The sequence below is a fragment of the Pteropus alecto genome, unplaced genomic scaffold (genome assembly GCF_000325575.1).
Source record: "Pteropus alecto unplaced genomic scaffold, ASM32557v1 scaffold210, whole genome shotgun sequence".
Classification (NCBI taxonomy): domain Eukaryota; kingdom Metazoa; phylum Chordata; class Mammalia; order Chiroptera; family Pteropodidae; genus Pteropus; species Pteropus alecto.
This window is the reverse complement of record NW_006431288.1, coordinates 293,619-313,751: the sequence shown is the minus strand read 5'-3', so window position 1 is coordinate 313,751 and position 20,133 is coordinate 293,619. Positions and strand designations below refer to the sequence as shown.

At 46.1% G+C, this 20,133-nt stretch overlaps 1 protein-coding gene across 1 annotated transcript in view; it reads right to left on the bottom strand.

Moving 5' to 3' along the window:
* The window catches only part of ST14 (suppression of tumorigenicity 14), a 36,539-nt gene extending 16,478 nt beyond the window's left edge, over window positions 1-20,061 (bottom strand). Inside the window, exons 1-4 of the mRNA XM_015597485.2 lie at window positions 19,929-20,061; window positions 1,165-1,324; window positions 583-710; window positions 344-414 (exon numbers count right to left, since the gene is read on the bottom strand). Coding sequence (XP_015452971.2) covers window positions 344-414; window positions 583-710; window positions 1,165-1,324; window positions 19,929-20,009 — 440 coding nt within the window. The 5' untranslated portion in view covers window positions 20,010-20,061. The remainder of the gene's footprint in view (window positions 1-343; window positions 415-582; window positions 711-1,164; window positions 1,325-19,928) is intronic.
* Between the last annotated feature and the right edge of the window lie 72 nt (window positions 20,062-20,133).

Sequence of the window (20,133 nt, the reverse complement as noted above, 5' to 3'; positions counted from 1 at the left end):
CTCTTCCAGATGCTGGGTGCAGACCAAACTCAAATTTGGAAAAATAACGAAGACTCACTACCATTCCCAAGTGGCTTATGTGGCAGGCATCGTGCAGAGCACTCCATCTACCTCTGTGCCCTTCATCATAGCAACACTACCCGGTCATCCACCTTGGAGACAGAAGCGCTAAGCATGCTGAGTGACAGGTATAAAGGACAGAAAAGGACTGGTGCTTGGCTCTCCAGGTCCGGACCTCATGGCTTCATCACCCTGCAAGCTATGAGGCACTTGTCCCACATACAGCACCACACAGATCCCATCCCCAGCACTCCGCTCACCCAGCCTTCTCCCCAGCACCCACCTGAAGGCTGTCACGGCTGACTCCTTGTGGTAGGCGCCCAGGGCTGGGATCCCTCTGTACAACAGCTTCAGCTGAGAGAAGGAGAGGAGACTCAGGGCAGGCCGGAGAGCAGCGATGGCCCCCTGACCATAGCCCTTGCTGCTCCCTCTCTCCTGGGACTTGGGTGTCCTTCCCGTCTCCCATGCCAGCCCCGGGAGCAGACAGCAGGGACACAGCTGCAGCCCACAGACTGGACTCACCGCCTCCTTCACTTTGTTGGCCAGCTCTGCAAACTCAGTGGAGTTTGGGTTCTCATAGGCATCCAGAAAATTCTCGTTTTTAACCCTCAGGTAGCCATTAAAGATCTTCTGGACCTGCACATTCCGGTCTGTGCAAGACCAGGGAAGGAGAGTAGTCAGAGGACGTCATGCAGCCCCTGTCCTGTCCCCCACTGTTCGCAAGCTGCCCTCAGCAACCCTGGGGGAGCTGCTGTGATGAAGGGCTGGAGGCAGGCAGATTCTCTACTGGAATCCACGCCATGCTCAGACCCAAGGGCACAAAAAGCAGTACAAGTTCCCACAGACAGGTGAGTACATGCCAGGAGGGGGCAAGTGGACCTACGAGCCCCGCGGGCCAGCTCTGACCAATGCCTCATCCCCCCTTATGGCTTGAACGAGCCAGGGGAGACAGAGCCCTAGACCCCTCTTCACCCACCCGCATTGCACCCTCCGTTCTCTCCCTTGTGTCCATAAGAGGCAGGCCTCAGATCTGTCCATTGAGGGGAGAGTACAGCCACCCCCACATTGCCTTTCCCACAGCCACCCCCCTCCAGCTTTACTCACACTGGAAGTGCCACACCAGCAAACCGGCCGTGAGAGAAAGTAAGAAGAAGCTGATCAGTACGGCCACCGACACAACCCAGGGCTTGGGGCCTCGCTTCTCAACCTTCTTGGAGTTGTTCACCGGCAAGAACTCCAGGCCTTCCTCAAAGCCGTTCATGTTCTGAACACAGAAAGGCACTGCAGCTCAGATACTCTCACCACAATAGCCTGTCTAAACCCACTCACTGAAGCTCTCCACTTAAATGAATCATCTTTGATGCAGGTAGATGCCCAGGTGTGGGGAAGGCGGGCCCAACCCATAGCCATGATTGGCTACCAGGTGCCTCTGTGCAAGCTTCTAAGGGCAGCTCCCATCCAGCCACTGCAGCTCTGGGTGTGGAGCAAGCAGCTCCCACAAGATCCAGTCCCCATTGATCTTCCAAGCTAGGAGCCGGTGGGCAGCACATAAACTGTACACCCTACTCAGTGGCCTTGTTATGTCAATGTTTAACCAGTCAAAAGTAAAAAGGCAGTAAACCTGGGCAGCTCTGCTGTGCCACTGTGGAACACGCTGCCCTGCTTTCAGCCTTAAGCGTCCCAGTCCAGGATGTCAAGGTGAGGTGAGAAGGCCAGGTCCTTTCTAGAATCCACACCCATGCTCAGACCCAAGGGCATGAAAAGCAACAAAACCTCCCACAAACAGGACAGCAGTGTCCCTGGTTCCTCCCTGCCACGGGGCATCCCAGAAAGTGGGGCATGAATGTGGGCCCAGCAGGTATGGTGTCAGCAGGCAATGACAGGCAAGCTTTTCTGCCATATAGCACATACTATCTGCCTGCCCCCAATCCTGGAGAGGGGTTGTGACTCTTACAGGTTTAACTACTTCATACTCACTGCAAAAAGGGTCTGTAATAAAAGCAACAGCCCCCACCCCAAATTTCACAGATGTGGCCATTTTTAAGTTTCCAGATGTGGTTCTGGTGTTAACCTCATATCTCTAATGTGCTTGAACTAACATTTCTTGGTTTGTCACATTTTAATATTATCTATTAACTCATTATGTGAAAAATTCTCCCCACTCCTGCCACATTTGGATACTTTTATCTAATTTTAGTTTCCTAAGTGGTTGTATTTATGACTTTATCAAATATCGCACACAGAAACACACCCCATAGCTAACCCTACCATGGTAATCATATTGCAATATATAAGTGTTATCAAATCAACACATTGTACACCTTAAACTTACAGTTATATATGTCAATCATATCTCAATAAAAATAAATTTTAAAAAAGAAACAGCCCAGAGGCAACTATTTAAAATACTGTTCAGGAATTTGTTTCTATTTCTAAATAATATGCCAATACCACTATCTCTTGATTCATCTATTTAAAATATAATTAATTAATTTTCTATTATGATAATGTGGATTTTAATGTCCTTCCTTTGCCATCTCTCACCCAACCTCCCAATAGTTACAGAGCTAAAGTTTTAAAAAATTATATCCATACTGTTTTATTAGTCATTGAAAATATTTCCGCTATCATTTCCTTCTCAGTACAACTATTTTGCTTTTCCTGCTGCAAATATTCATTTACTTGGGTTTCTTTTTAGCACATACCAAAGTGTTTCCATACATTCTAAGAGTTCTGTAACACTTTTCTAATCTTTCACATATAAATTATGTTAAATAACCTCTCATTTCACTTTCCTCCTGGATGCCGTTATCCTATACCCCTCTGTCCTTTCCCATAGCTGTTGTCTGAAACTTCCTTCACCATCACCCTGGCAATTCCCTTCACCTCCCCCTTGTGTTAAAACACCCTGTTTCCTGGATTCCATGTTTTCATTGCTCAGCTTCATTTTGGTGAAACACATACGTCAGTAGCTTCCTGAGAAATGTTTTGAGAGTTTGTATGTTTCTGAAAGTACTTTAAGTCTGTATTTACATTTGTTGATAGTTTGGCTGGGTATAGGACTACAGATTTCAAATAATTTTCACTTAGAATTTTAAAGGCTCCATTGTTTTTTTAGCTTCTAACTCTAATTTTTAGAAATATGACAGTACGCATCCATTATTTTTTAGTCATGATTTGTTATCTTTCTCTGAAAGCCTTGAGGATGTGCTTTGAATTGAGTTTTTAAATTTCACGATGTGGAGCTCTCCACCTGCCCTTTGAATCTGGAAATTCCTATCTTTCAGTCTGGAAAACGTTCTTGTATAATTTTTTAAGCTATGTCCTCCCTTTCATTTTCTCTGGTCTACCTTTCTGAAATTTCTATTATATTGATCTTTAATTTTACTTATCCTTTCTCCGCTATTACCCATCTCCTTTTTTTAGCTTTCTATCAAGTTTTTCATTTCTTCTATCAAAACTTTAATTTCCAAGAGTCCTTTCTTGTTCTCTGAATTTTGGATGCAAAATCTTCTCATTTTTATATTCCTATTGAGTACTTTTTCTGTTTTTCACTTTCTCTTTCATGTTGAAGACTTTTCTCAAATGCCTAAGGATGCTTGGTTGTTCATTCATATTTAGAAATGAGGTCCAAAAGGCCCTTTGGAAACTGTGTGTGCATGGCTTGCCACAAGTGGCTTTATTGTAGGCCAAAATTGATGAGTTGTTGTTTTTTTTTAAACTGAGCACTCCCAACAGTTAGGCTATGTAGATCTTTTCCATGGGGTGGTTTAATTGCTCCAGAGAATAATTTCCTAATCTCCTGGATGGAGTGATTTAAACGTAGCCGCTAGCATTCCAGAACATGTGAGAAAACAGACCTTTGCCTTTTTATGCCCCTCACTACAGCCTTCCTCTAAACCTGGTGTCCTCAGGTCTGGAGAAATCTATTTCCCACCCATTATGGGGGACTAGTGGGGTAGAGGATCTGGAGATTTCTAATAATGCCCTTCCCTGCTTCACCTCTATCTTTTATAACACTGGAGCCCAATTCCTGAGCCTGGTAGAAGATATTATCAAAGAAATACTGAGAAACTATTTTCAAGAGCTAAAGAGAAGCATGCCTCTTTAATTCAGAGAGTTCACTGAATGATGAGAAAAATAAATGAAAAAGCAAACATAACTAAATACATTGTGATGAAATTTCGGAACACCAAGGATAAAGAGTAAGTCCTCTACACCTCTATCTGGCTTCCTGCCCCCTCATATTTTTGCATTTCTTCATAATTTGGGATTCTGGGATTCTTCATTATTCTGGGATTTTTTTTTTTAACTTACTCTTGTAAACCTATGGAATTTAAAAAATAGCTTCACTAAGGTATAATTGACAAACTAAACTGTACATATTTAAAGTGTATAATTTTTGACATGAAACCATCACCACAATCAAGATAACGAACATATCTTCTCTCACCTTGAAAAGTTTCCTCCTAGCTCTTCCCTCTCACTCCTCCCTGATTCCCTGTCCAGCCCTGAGGCAACCCCACATCAGCTTCCTATAAGTAAAGACCAGTTTGCTTTTTCTAGACTTTATATAAATGGAGTTATATAGCATGTACTCCTTAGTGTCTGGCTTCTTTTACTCAACACAATTTTTTGAGATTCATTCCCATTATTATGTTTACCAAAGTGACTAAACTATTTTACAGTCTCATCAGCAGTATACAAGGATTCCAGTTGTCCTCATCCTGTCCAACATGTTAGCCATTCTAACAGATGTATAGTGGTATTTCGCTATGGTCTGAAGTTGCTTTTCCCTAATGACTAATGATGTTGAGCATCTTTTTCATATGCTTAATTGCCATTTGCTTATCTTCTTTAGTGCAGTATTGTTTCAAATCTTTTTTAAATTGATTTTCTGACACTCCTACTGAGTGTTGATAGTTCTTTATATGTATTCTGACACTCCTACTGAGTGTTGATAGTTCTTTATATGTATTCTGGATACAATCCTTTGTCAAAAATCAGTTGTCCACATATTTGTGACAACTTCCAGACTCTGTTCTGTTTCATGATCTCTGTCTGTCTTTATGCTAATAGCATACCGTCTTCATTACTGTAGCCTTGTAAGTCAAAAAAGCTATTGAAATAATAAGTGAGTTTAACAAGATTGCAGGATACAAGATCAAGATATAAAAATCACTTGCGTTTCTACATGTTAACAATGACCAACTGGAAATTAAAACAAACAAACAAAATACCATTTACAATAGCATCTACAATATGAAATATGTAGGGGTAAATCTGACAAAAGATATTCAAGACTTATACACTGAAATATACAAAATGTTCCTGAGAGAAATTTTAAAGACCTAAATAAATCAAGCAATATCCCATGTACATGGACTGTAAGATTCAATATAGTTAAGATGTCTATTCTTCTCAAATTCATCTAAATCTTGATCAAAATTTCAGAAGCTTTTTGTAGAAATAGATGGGCTACTCTTAAATTCATATGGAAATGCAACAGACCATGAAAAAGAACTACGAAACTGGAGGATTAAGATCACCTGATCGCAAGACTTATTATAAAGGTAATGAATGTTTTTCTTTAAATTTTAAAAATCATGTTTCACTGCCAAGAGTGATGTTTTAATCTTTGATAGTTATTTTTTCTGAGCAGCCTTTTCTTATTTTATGAATGTACTACCTTCTTGCTTTCTTAGGATATCAACTAGATTTTTTTTATTATCTTCAGAGCTTTGTTTTTGCCTTTCTCTTTCAGGCCATAGGTTTTCTTTAAATAGCCAATGGTCCTTGGTTGTCTAATCAAATTTAAAAACAAAAAATAGTAAGGCTTTAGCTAGACTCTCTGAACAGACTGTGTGTTTGTGTATATGTGTTAGAAGAAATGTAACAAAATAATTGTTTATTGTGTTTATTTTCAATTTAAAGAGTAATTTCATGACTATTTTCTTATCTGAGCCTCACAACAATTTTGGAATCATTCGTGACTGGTGCCATCACCCCCATTCTACAGATAAGGCAGGAAGAAATTATGACTTTGCAAGATCACACAGCCAGTCCAGATTTTATTCTGGTTTTTGCCTCCCTGTATGGTCAGTTTCTAGAACTCACGAAGCAAGTATTCAGGGGATAGGGAAAGCAAGCTCTGTGGGAAGTGGGAGGTGGCCAACAGCATGGAAGGTAGACCCCAGAAGCCACCCCCAGCCTGGCCATAGAACAAGGCCGTCAGCAGTGGGACAGGTTCAACGGCAGGGCCTTGATCAAACGTGCAGTGTGAGTGCTGATATCCATTCAGCCCAGAAATGCCATTTAATCAGTAACTAGACTGCTTCCTTTTATAACCCAACACTCGGCTCCATTTTCAAGCAGATTCTAGAGATCATCTTGCCTAACCCAGTCATGTTATTGATAAGGACACTGAGGCTGAGAGAGATTGACTTGTCCAAAGTCACAAAGGTAATGAAGTTAATAAAACAGCAAAGCCAGATGAGAGCCAAACCCTTCCACCCTAGAAGCGTTTCATGCAAGCACATGGTAGAGGAGGAGGGGGCAAGGAGCTCACATCAGCTCAGCTTAACTGCATACATAACCATGTCTCTACACATAGCAATCTTTCTACAGGGCCACAGAGCCAATGAAGAGAAAGTATGCCTGTGCCTGCTTTTGCCTCTCCTTTCTCTCTTTCTTAAGTAAAAGTAAACACAATTACAGGTGCACACACAAAAAACTTAGTGCTGTGAAGCCAGATTCTTGCTTACCACAAACAGAGATAGAGGGCACATAACTCTCGTGGCCAATTCCCACTGGCATCCAGAGCCCCCAGAAACACAGCAAGGCTCAAAGCTAGCAAGGGATGACTTCCTGGAGGACAGGTGGGGCATTAAGGGCTTGGGATACATGCAGAGTGAAGACTCTGGAAGAATGAAAGGAGAGAACCCAAAGTACAAGTTGCAGGGAAAAGCAAGATCATATGATTGCCATCCCCATCCATTCTCTGGAGAGATAGAGGGGTACCAGTCCAGAAATCCAGGAGAGGGAGGAGAAGCCCTGGAGAATATCACATTTTCTGTTGTTTTAAACACACTAGTGCAAGTGACACATATCCTATCCTAAGGTCAGTGGTTGTCAGGAAAAAAACAAAACAAAAACTGATTTACAGAAGGTATTCGATGATATAAGAAAGTCCCTTGAAGTTATCTGACTCCTATTAAGTGAGAAACTCACCAGGGCTGAAAGCTAAATGCTGAGCAAATAGAGCTCTGTGTCCAAGTCAGCCAAAGAACCCTTCCATTTGAAAGGAAACTTCGCCTGGCTCCCCAAGCACACACTAACAGACCTGTCGCCAGCTCCAAACTCTCCAGGGTCCACTCTCCCACTGGCTCTGAGGACCAGCAAATCCAAAGATGGACTTGCCATCGGTAGCTCAGAGTGTGGTCCTCACTAGAGAAAAGCAACTGGTGATTGTTTACACTTAGAAATGGCAAAAAAGAACACTGACTACCCCCAAATCCACACAAGATTCCAATTAAAGCAGAAAGGGAAAAAATAAATCTTCATGCCACTCTTTTTTTCTTTTTAAGGTTGTTCCTCATTTGGGTGTGATCTGCTGGGAAGGCAAGGAATGAACCTGCAAACAGAAGAGGTCACTGAGCGTCCTGGGAGGGACCATGAAAAGCTATCACACGACAACTGCTTTTGCTACTGAAGATCAACGTCAAGCGGCAGGGCTGATGTCACCGGCTGGAGACAAAGGTATGCTGCTCAGACCTGAGACTAGAACAAGGGTGGCTGGCTTCATGTGCCACTACCAACTCTGCCACTGGTTTGTAGCAGGTGTTCTTCATAGGTTCGGTGACTCAGTGTACCCACCACCAGATGGGATGGATTTCAATTCCATGATGTCATTGCTGTCACTATGGTCATGAGAACCATAAAATATCCCTGAGATTGTTCAAACAAGAAAGGGCAGTCTTAAGGTACAGAGGGATTCCATGGCATTCTAAGACCCCTTCCTTTACAAGAGGAAAGACAAAGCCGGCATAACTCTCCTGGCCGCTCCTCGATGCCAATTCATGTTAGATCCTGGCCAAAGTCCTCAGGATCACAGCATAGCTCAAGGCCACCTGAGATGACAGAGCAAGACATGAATTCCAAAAACACTTTATTTCTCATCCTAGGTACTGGTGAGCACAGCAGAAGTGCACAGCCCTGTGACACCAGAAGTGAAAATAGACAAAGGCCTCCTTTTCAAGCGGCTGACTGTGAAGAGACCCTGTCTCCGAGCAGGAAGGGCCCTCCTTAGAATGGGCTCCCTCTGCTTAAATCACCTCCCACTCATAGGGAAACTCGGGCGGCTGTGGACAGAGAGCAGCCAGCCCACGTTCAGGCTCACAAGGGCAAGGCTTCACCTGTCCTTCCACCACTGCAATCCCAGCCCAGCACAGTGACCAGCAAGAGAGGATACTGGTTTGTTCACCGCAGGATGATGGAAGGGACAAATGAGAAGGGAAAAGAAAGCCCACATCGGAATCTCCCACCGCTCATCAACCAGGATGACTGGTCTCACAAGAAGCCCACAGAGGCTTCTTGTTCCCATCGATTGTGCCACATTGGCATTTCCCAGACTAGTCTGGGCATGAAATACAACAATAAAAAATAAAATAAAACAAGCACAGAGCTTGCCCAGCATCCAGATTCCCAAGCTCCTCTCCCTGGGGATGCTGACACAGCAGTCGGGGGCAGGGCCCTGGGATCTGGAAGTTCAACAGGTGCCCTAGGTCGTTCTTAGGAACTTGAAAGTCTGAGAACTCTGCCTTTCATTTCCAAAAGGCTCACCCACTTCACCCCCCTCCCACCAGGTGAGAGGAGCCAGCTAAGTCAATGTTACAGTTTCAGTCCTGCTTTAAGCAACCACTTAGGATGCAACGCCCCCGCTGTATAAGGCTGGACTTTGCTTCCGTGCCCTGGGGCCCTTCCACAACAGGCTATGAGCATCACCTAGAGTCTCCTAGGCTGCCACCAGAGTTCCTCAGAGACACACACTCCCAGCCAAGGTCCTGCTGGCAGTGGACTCCCTGAACACTCTGCCTCTTGTTGCCCAACCCTCTCATCCTTGCCCTTTGACCCCATCACTGTCCTCTCACCGGAAGATGGAGCTCCGAGGAAGACCCAGAATTACCTGTGCAGATCTGTGACCCCAAGCCATCTAGGGGAAGGGAAAGCCAATAGTTTCTACTAAAGGAAATAAATCAAAACTTCACACCTGTTCAGAGCAGGAAGAGAAATTCCCAGAGACTTGACTCAGCCAGCCTCAGGCAACCTGTCAGCACAGAAGCCCATTGGTCTGCCAGCCGGTATCCAGCTCCTGCAAGTTTCACACCTGTGTCCCTTCACCAACTACTTGCACTGTCCAGGGCCCTGCCCACATAGCATGATACTGGGACCACACACACCTGCATCCAAACCCCCAAAGGGGACGAAGAACAGATTAGGGGGAGGACTGCTGGGTACAAGTCTCTTCTTTCCTTTTTGAGGGATTGCGGTGTGTGTGACCTAGATGGGTAGTCAGGTCTGAGCCATCAGGGCAAATATTTCTCACTGTGCCTCAGTTTTCCCCTCTAAAAAGTGGGTTAATAACAACCCCTTATAACCTTCTAAGTAGAGGTGTGAAAAAAAAAATTAGCTGATTCATGCTAATGACAGGGGCCTACCTATAATATCCCTTCGATTTTGATTTCTCTACCCACCACCAAGGCAAGGCCCATGCCTCCCTCTGGTCTGGTGGAGCAGCTGGAATTAAAGTTAAAACATTGAAATAAAACAAACAAAAACCCCTTAACAGCACAAGTCTACCTTGTGGGCCTCAAAGGGCCAGGCAAGAGCGGGACCAGCAGGTCTTCCAGAAAGCTCTATGGAAAGACAAATCAAGGCCGGCCTGTCCACTGCACTTCCTTCTCCTCCTTTCCCCTCCACTGAGGAAGGCAAGGACTGGCCTGGGGGAGAGGAGAAAGCCCTCCCGGCAGTCTGACCACCCACTCACATCCCAGAGACAATTTATTCAGCAAAGCCAGCACTCTGGGTCTCAGTTTACACATCAACTTCCAAAACATTTTTCAAAGCATTAAAATCTTATTTCAAATGCAATATTTTACAGCATCTCGAAATAATAAGACAATAAATGTACTGGATGAAGTAGCAGCAGGATCTAGAGGGCCTGTGGACAACTGTCCTTGAGAAACACTGCCCCAAAAGACCATGACAGGCTTCAAAACCAGAGTGACAGTTACATACATACCCTAAGGCTCTCTTGGGCAGTGTCAGAGAGGGGTCTGCACAGGGACAGAAGCCCGAGGGAGGATGACCTGACAGCCCCCAGGGGCTTTCACACCCAGGGCTCTGACTCACAGCTCTGAGTGGGAGCCAGAGGCCAGGACAAACATGATCCTTATTTTTGTGCATCTTGGTGCCCTGTTAAGCGTTTTTAATATATACCATCTCTAATTCTTACAACTAGGTTTCATTTTCAGATGAGGAAACGGGTTAAAGGAGGGTAACATATCAAAAACCCAAATAGTTAAAAAGGAGCGGGGATGAGTTCCAGGACCAGATCTGTCTAACTCCAAAGCCAGTGTTTTTTTCAGAACAAATGCCCTGCTGCTTCTCAGGGGGAAAAATATTGCCCCTTCCATTCCCCAGACAGCGCATAGGAGCTCAGAGATTAACTGGCTTCAAGGACACGCTGCAACACTCTAATTATTACAAAACCTGCTTCTTGGGCACTAGAGGGGAGCATGCTGTGCCCAGCAGTGTATACAGATTTCTACCACCTCAACACTTGGGTGTTGACTGCTCCTACCTCTGACCTGGCCCCCACTTCTGACCTTGCCCCCAGCCAGGAGGTCCCCAAACCTGTATGGAATCAGAAGGTTCCATCCTGCCCACTCAGAATGGCTCCACACCACTCACTACCTTCCAAACCCGCCTGCCCTTGAGTCAAGCACCTCCAGGAAACCTCTGCAGACCATCTCATCCACAACACTTTCTCCCTGAGACCTTGCCTCCCTCATGACCTGCACTTGGCATCAATGATACCCCAATGTCACAGGAGTCAGACCAGGCAGCCCAAGGTCAGGGTGTCCCCATTCCTCTTCGTTCTACTTCTCTCTCCCATTTCCTCTACCCTTGATCTTACTAGGGTTAGCAATTGATTGACTGACTAATTGATGGATTGATAGACTGAAAGACTTCTCTCTCCATAGCCAAACTTAGATAGCATAACCAAGGCTAGTTGGGATAATCTCCCAGGTGCCAGGGCCCAGGGAACTTTCCAGCGTTCACCCCTGGAAAGGAAGAGAGTACTCAATCCACACCCCAGTGTTCTGCTTACAGCAACCCCTCCCCTCAGCTCTCTGGCGTGAGCCCTGGCTTGGCCACCTGCTGTACTAAGCTCCATCTAAGTCTGTCCTCTCCCAGTCCTCAGTAGAAGCTACATAATCTCTTTTGTAATTCCAACCAGAGAATTCCATCTCCGTTCCAAGATTTCCACCCTATCTCCGGTCCCCCCACCCCTACCCTACATGGTCCACCCCACCCCCTCCCCGGGTTCTTTGATCCCAGTAAGTTTGCAGTGGCCCTGTCCTTATTTGCCAGAGGTCCTCTTCCTGGCCCCAGCCCACCCCCACCTTTCTCCCACCCCAAGTCACCAGACTCGGGGAGCAGAAGCATCTGCCTGCAGTGGCACAACCAGGTAGATTCCCCCAGAAACTAAACAAAAAGAACAAGAAGTGAAGTCAGCACCATGTAACTTCTTTTCATTCTTTTTCTCTAACCCTTCATTTTGATTTCACAGGTTAGTGCTTTCAGATTGCTGAAATTTTTGTTGAGATCATTGTAGATTGATGTGCCACTGTAATAACATCAAAATCCCTTGTACACTTTGCCCAGTTTCCCCCAATGCTAACATCTCATAAAACTATAATACCACAACATTGACATAATCCACTGATCTTATTCACATTTCCAATTTTGCTTGTATTCGCTTGTGTGTATTAAGTTCCATACAATTTTATCACCAGTGTAGGTTCCTGTGTCCACCAGCACCCTTCCTGCTGCCCTAGTGTGGCCACACCCACCTCCGTCCTGCCCCTCCCACCCACCGACCTATCCTCCCGTTCTAAGGTTGTCACTTCAAACATTACAGAAATAAATTATCCAGTATATAACCTTTTGGGATTGCTGGCTTTTTTCACTCAGCAAAATGCCCTGGAGAATGATTGCATGTGTCAGTAGTTTGTTCCTTTTTACTGCTGAGTAGTATTCCATGGCAGGCAGGCACCACAGTCTGTTTCACCTTTTTAACGGCTGCCTTGGTGGACCCGGGGATCCGCAGAAGTTAGTGGAAAAGCCCCAACCCACCTGCCTCCTGGAATCGACCACATTACGAAACACCTCTTCCACCTCTTGAATAGCTCCCAGGCATGATAAAGAGCTACAAATCTAAGACACTGTTTGGGTGAACTGAATATACAAACAGCAAAGTACTGCTGCCAGGGGAGGGCACCAAGGGGCCCAGTCCAGCATCACAACCCAGAATCCCCACAGTGGAAGTAACAGAATAGGAGCCAGGCAAGAACTGCAAGGCTGTATCCTTGGAATCGGATACTCAGAGCTGGGAAAATTTTTAGACAACATGCCAACGTCCTTTCTGGGGGAAATAGTATTTTCATTTCGTGCCAATATTACAAAGTTCCTTCTACTCCCAAGTGTGATCAGCATCACAATGACCCCTGAACATTAGCATTGCAATGGAACTAGCCTGACTTCTCTGGCTCCGGGCAGCTACTGAAATACTTCCAAGTCAGCATGCCTGCTCTCCAAGTCAGCTCTTTTTCTGGCTTCAACACACTCAACTCAATCATTCAAAGTGTTTTCTAAACCTCTGGCCATCTGGTTCAACCTCACAATATTATGAGTAATATTCCTGTTGAGACATGGAAACCAGAATTCAACAGAATAATCCAAATGAGGCTTGACCAGCATGGTCTCCATGGGGGCTGTTCATCAATTACCTCCCTGGTCGCTCTATTTCCATTAATTGTCCAATAATACATTCAATTAGCACACACAAATAATAAAAATAAATAAAATAATAAATGATATATCCACTTGATGAAAGTTTATGCAGTAATCAAAACTAGTTTTGCCAAGAGTAGGTAATAATATGGAAAAACTATCTAAAATACAATGTTAAATGAAAAAAGTCAGAAAGTACAAAGGCACTTTCTCACTCACTCCAGGTGTCTCCTCTGAGAAGCTCTTAAGCGGGGCCCCTCCCCCACTGTCTCGGTGAGATGACTTCCTCTGGGTTTTCCTAGCGCCCCCATCACACCTACATTCCAGTCACTAGGTCTCAGGGTAAAACCATCTGCTCCTTGAGAATGTGGGGGTGGGGGCTGTGTCTTTGCTCTACAATCTTAACATAGGTTAAGATAGTTAAGAAATGTGTGATGAATAAGTTAATTACGACCATGTCTTTAGCTGTAGAATAGGAATGACAGTATGATTCCACTTAAGGGAGAACCCATGTACACATATATATTAATATCCACGTAAGTACATATTAGTATATGCACAGAAGACTTGTGGGGGAATATAAATTGAACTATTTTTAGGGGTTATAAAATCTGAAAGAGAGAATTTCAGAGGAATTTCACCTTCTACTTTGTACATTTCCATAATGCTTGACTTAAAAAGAAAAGAAAATAATAAAGCCCTTCCTAACTTTTATAAGAAAAAAAAGCAACTTCCTTTAGAAAACATGCATAGGTAATACCAAATTAGTAAAATGCTTCTGTAGAGTACTTTACCCCATTTTAAAATTCTTTCTACTTATCTGAGCTAAATTTACTTTAAATGTGTCTATATTAGCTTTTTAATAATAATTTTAAAAGTAATAACCAAAAAAAATATAGGGGAGATTTACTTTAGATTCTATGATGCCACATTACATGCCTGGCTTTTACTGAACTTGGTGTCAACTCAGAATTCTGGATCTCCACTTGTTCCTTATCTACCTGGCCCACATCACCACAGTGGGAGAGATGTGGCTTTCGTTCCTGTTGTCAGGGTGGTGCAGTAAGCACGACACTTACTCCTAACGCAGATGGACACAATTCTGTTCCTGGCAGCCTATTCTGCAGGCTGTCCACGTCCTTCTGACTCATAATTACGTCATCCGAGGTCTGGCGTTTCCCTCCCAGGAGCGTGTCATCCACAAAAATGATAAGCAAATGTTCCAAGACCTCATTAGAGATGCTACTAAATAAGAAATGTCACGGAACCCAGGAAGGAGTCAGGAACAGCCCAAAGTGACTTGAGTCCGTACGCAGACCCTCTTGGGCACAGTCCTTAGACAGGCACAAACCTACCAGACCCCAGTCCTCCCCAACGCCTAGCAGACAGGAGGCTGAAACACCGCCTTTCCCAGAACACAAATTGTATGCACATGGCAACAAACTAGGAGTGGGAAAAAGCATGAAAAATATAAACAACCTGATTTTTTGGCTTGGGGGGGATGAATTACTTTTTTCATTTTAAATTTTCCATTATGATTTTTGTTCATGTATATAATAAATAAAGGTACATTTTGTTCAAAGCCTTGCTGAAATCACAATCTCCAGCAGGACTCCTGGTCCACCAAATGAGTAACCACATCAAAAGAGGAAACCAGATCAGTCTGGAGTAAAAGGTTTTTAGTGGACTTGTGTTGGCGCCTGGTGCTCACCACTCTCTGTTTAATGATGTGTTCTTGGAGTTTGCTGGGGATATGCATCAATCACCATTGTCCTTGGAATACAACTGTATAATGGCATTGAGGTTAAGATGGTATGTTTTGAAGTCTCACAGATCTAGGTTTGAACCCTTGCTCTACCTCTGCCTTTGGGCCATTACACGAACTCTTTGAGCCTCAGTAATCTCATCTGTAAACTAGGCATTTTTTTCACATAGCTGCTGTGAAGATAAAGAGAGATAATGAATTAAACTGCACATATTTAGTGATGGGTAGAATGACCATCATCGTATTCTTCTTTTCACCATCATCATCACCATCTCAGAGAGACAAAGGAGCCAAGATTTTGATCAATTAGAAAACTATCACAAGGATCCTAAGGATTATGTTGCTAAACCGGGACGGAATAAGCAAATTCTTATTTGAATATATGAGATTCCAGGACAGAATATTTAGTAGGGACCTGCTTCTAGAAAAGTTCTTAACAAAGAAAAAAGGGAAATTACTGGCCATGAGCTCTGAGCAAACCCTAAACATGCTTCTCACCACTGCCAGCCAGGGTGAGAATTCTCTGAAAAGCCCAAAAGTTCCCATTCTCATTCCCGTACTACCAAATGCTATTATAATTTTGCTAAGCCACAGGCATCTCAGAAACATCCCCCAAAAAGAAATCCAGTTTCTTTACTAAATCAAACCAATTCCTACCCTTAGTAATTCATCCCTTCCTGAGCCCATTGGGCTGACAGCCCTGTCTTGGGCTGGAGTCGTCCAAATAGAATGCAGCAGAGCCAGAATACCTGGGTTCAAATCCTGATCCCATTACTGTTTCCCTCTCTGACCTTAGGCAAGTTACTTAGACTCTCTGTGCTCCATTTTCCTCACCTGTAAAAGGGTAGTAATAGTACTAAGAGGCGTAATACAAGATATACGTTCAATAAATGCTGGCAATGATTAATGAGACTCTTAATACTCTGGCAGCATGCGCACAATGTCAGAAGCAATATCTTTGGGCCCTGGGCACCTTGAGGGCTCCATCTCACTCTCCTTCCTTTTCCAAGAACAGACTTTCTCTCTTAGGAGAGACATGTGCCAACAGCCTGGGCAGAACCACAGTCCAGAGAAGGAACTAACGCCAGGGAAACTCCAGGACCACAGTGGTCACTGGCCACAGTGCTGGCAGTCACACCTCCTGGGGAGCAGAGAGGCTCAGGTAGGGGAAGCTGTGATGACATGGCATCTCCACCAACAAGCCTGCTCAGGGCAGGTCTTTCCTGGGCGGATTCTCACAGCGAGGAGGCAACTTAGGCTGCTATTGAGTGAGAGTTCTTCTCTTACGCCTCAGTTTTCCCATTTCCTAAATGAAGGCCATGAATTTCCGGGTCTTCCCAGGGACACCCCTGAAGAAGGCAGGTATCATGTCCATTCTCAGCACCTGTGAGGCAAGTCCCCACTTAAAGAACAATTTCAGTGTCCCACAGCTGACTATACTTTCTCTACTCTTTCCTCACACCCTGCATATACCTTCTAGCACGTGGGCCTTCAGAGAACCCAGCGCATGCTCAAAAGACCAAGAAAGAAGGAAGTTTTTAAGTTTGTTTTGTACGGTGGGAGGGGGAGGAGGTAAATGAGAGGAAGAAAGGGACCAGTAACTGGTTATATGATCTTGGCACACTGTTCCTTTTCATGGAGGATCTTTCTCATAGAAGCGGCATAAAGGGAAGGAAATAAAAACTGGAACTATAGGAAGAGGGTCTCAGTCGCTGTTTCCCAACACCCGTCAGAGAGACTCTGTGTCCACCAGGGCAGGCCAGCACAGCACTTCTGTGAGGTCAGTGCCCCACCGACAACTCAGCTGTGAGCCTCTTCACATGCATCCATTCTACTACTACTAACTACATCACCTTACTATTTGTCTCGAGGCCTTTTCTAACTCAGAAATTCAAACTGTGATTTGTACACCATGCTGCAACTTACCAAGGGCTTCCATGTAAAGTATCCCTTTCAATCCTTGCAACAGACCTGTAACATATATGTCACGCCTACTTTATAGTCGCAGAAACAGAGGCTTAGAGAGATTAGGTAACATCTCTGAGATCATCTGACAGGAAAGCAGCAGCACCACCAGGTCCTGGCCTCATTTTGGACCCTCTTGTCACCAGATCACAGATAGCCTCTGGCCCCAGTTCACTTCCCCTAGCCCTTCAAGCCTGGGTTAGACACCCGTCTTAAGTACCCACCCTCGTTTTCTCTGGAATCTAATTCTTATCACACAGAATTTAATAAATACTCCGTATCCCACAGCACACTGAGTGTTCCCTGAAGGCCGAGACTGTGTAACTGGGATCATTCCCAGTGGTATTGCCCTGTACGTGGCACATGCTCAGTCAGTGGGTACCTAATAAATATTTGTTATGTGGATGTGAATATTTGACCAATTAACAAAGAGATGACTCTCTGAACATCCAGAGCTGTATAGCCCAGCCCCCACAACATCTGATTTCCTAATCTTGGTTTCCACATGCCTATGGCATACAGAGTCTTACATGGGGCAATTATGACTGAAAAAGGAACCAATGGATGCCAAAGCAACTTCATGGCCACCATCACATATTCAACAGAGCCCAGGACACTGAGTAAGGCAGACTTCCCAGTTCTTGTTAACAGCCATAATAATTGGCATCTGTACACCTGCTCTCATGCAGACAGGGCTCACACAATCCCCAGATACAGTTGTGTATCAGGGCTCCAGAAGTGGTAGGGAACACAGAGGTGGCCACTTCCCACTGGATGGGAACAGGTGGGGTGGGGTGTGACAGGATCTGGAGTCATCAGCCTTGGGAAGGACACAGCAAACACAAGTACCACCAAAGAGAACCTTTCCCAGAAGCAACAGGACCCCTGTGGGACCTGGCATGATCTAGCTAGGCTCTGCTGACCCAGAGGGCAAACCCAGGGGAGGGTTTGGCACCTCCTGATCAGGGAACAAGTTAAGGCAGAGTCTACAGACCCTGAGTGCAAACACTGTCAGGTGACCTAGGGAGTGAGACTGCTGGTAAGGCATAGAGTGGAGAGGAATATGGAAGACTTCCTGGAGATATGGAAATAAACTTTGGGCACAGAAGACACAGTGTTGTATCTATTTTACACATACCTCTTAGCATGGATCTGAAGACTGTATGTTCCTTACAATCATATCTCACTTGCCTTGGAGAGCCCTCCCTGCACCAGTGTCTGTCCCAGAAGGAGTTGGTTTAATGGAGCTCAGCAGGAGAAAAGACAGAGTGATCCACAGGAAGGGAAACTGCAGAATTGGAAGTGGAAGGACGAGCGCAGCGGAGTAAAGAATGATTGAGCTCTAGAAAACATGAGAAAATGAGCAGCAGCCAAGAGGGAAAGAAAGCAAGGGCTTGGCTTGCAGGTGACCAGGGAAGTCAGCAGGTGCTGGGAATTCAGTGCAGGTTTGGAGGTGAGCCCCAGGCCTGGCCCCATTGGGGGAGGGAATGTGGGCAGTAGGTGACTCAGGGGACTCCAAGGAAGACCCAGCTCTCCCAGTGTCAGCAGGAGAGAGTCCCAGAAAGAGAAGTCACGAAGAAAAAGTGCCCTGAAATAACAAATATCTGTGCTGAGGAGGTCAGAGTCCAGAGCCCCAGTAGGCAATTATCAAGGGTTCATAAACGTGGCAATTAAAGAAAGGAAAATAGAAGGCGTCCTTCCAGGTGAATCTAGCAGAGGCTCCGCCGGAGCACAGGCACACCCTCCAGGCTGGCTGCCAAGTCCACCGACTCTTCTTCAAGGTCGGGAGTGAAAAGTGGAATTAACAAGTTCTGTTTGTGGTTCACCTCACTACAGCAGCCCCAGAATCTGATCTTCCGCAAGCTGCCTCTGTCAAGATGCCCCAGCTTGAAGAAAAGGAATTGATTTCAGAGCGCTCCGAAATCTGAGCTGACTTGGGAGCAATGGCCACAGTGTGAGGACAAACACGGTGGAGGTTCTGGACCCAGGAACAGCAGAGAAAGTGAGAGCCAGGGCACATCACTGGCACATAACAGCCCCTGCCTCTCGATGCCAGCCCTGACCTGGTGTGCACTGGCCTTCTAGGAAACTTGTGGACCCCGCTAGACAGAGAGGTGGAGGCCTGGCTGCCAGCCCTGCCTGGGCACTGTCACCTGGGCACTGTGTGTCCTTAAATAAAGTAACTGGGCACTGTCACCTGGGCACTGTGTGTCCTTAAATAAAGTAACTAATAACCCATCCCCAACTCTCTACCTTAAGACACAGTGTCTTCTGAGATCTTTCAAGAGGTCCCTCTCAATTGTTCTTCCTGCCCAACAAGGGCTTCCAGCTTCCGGGTCTTCTAAAAGGCTCAAGACACACGTTTCCACACCCCTCCCCATGGAGTCACCTTCCCAAAGGGCTCTCCTAGAAGCCCAGATAAGCCCCACCCTGGAGTCCTTAGCTCCGGTCTCCATGGCAACCAAAGCTCTGTTCTCCCACGTGCCCTCTGCAAAAGGCCCCAAAATGCCTCTCACCAGGAAGGAAAAATCAAATTGCCGCAGAGTCCAAGAAAGACTAGACTCCAGAACCCCCAGGAAGCCTCCTTTCCCTCGCCCGAACGATCCCACTCCGAGCTTCCGCCCGGCTCCTTCCGGAGGTGCTCTGATAGAGCGGAGTCCACGGTGGGGCCGAGCTGGTTCCCATTTTCCTTTGGAGATTCGGCGTCTCCAAGAACCTGCGCGGTCCCGCCTCCCCCGTGGGTGGTGGGCAGTAGGGCAGGTACCAAAGGTCCTCCGGCCAGGTACCCGCCAAACAGGAAATTCCACCTGTCGGGCCAGCGCCTCGGCCAGAAAGGGGCTAGTGGAGCGGTCCCTTGGCCAAGACAAAGCGCGGCGCGGCGGAGGCCGGGGCGCCCGCTCGCACCGTCCAGCGCGCAGCCACACCGGGGCTCCCCGGCCCCGACGGCGCCCGCAAAGTCCGCGCCGCTCGTTCCCGGCCGGGCTCGCTCAGGGCTGCAGCCCGGCCGGAGGCGGTGTTGGCTGTCCCGCCGCCCCTCGCCCTCGCCCTCGCCCTCGCCCACCTCCGGCCGCGAGCTGTACTTGAGTCCCGCGCCGAGGTCCTTGGAGCCCCCTGCGCCCTTGCGGCCCCGATTGCTCTTCATGGTCCCGATGGCCAGTCGCAGGTCTCAGAGGCGTCGTCCCCACGAGCCACTGGCTCCCATCGCCGTCGGGGCACCGTGGACACGGGACGCTGGGGAAGGGGTGCGGAGGCGTGAGGCGCGGGTC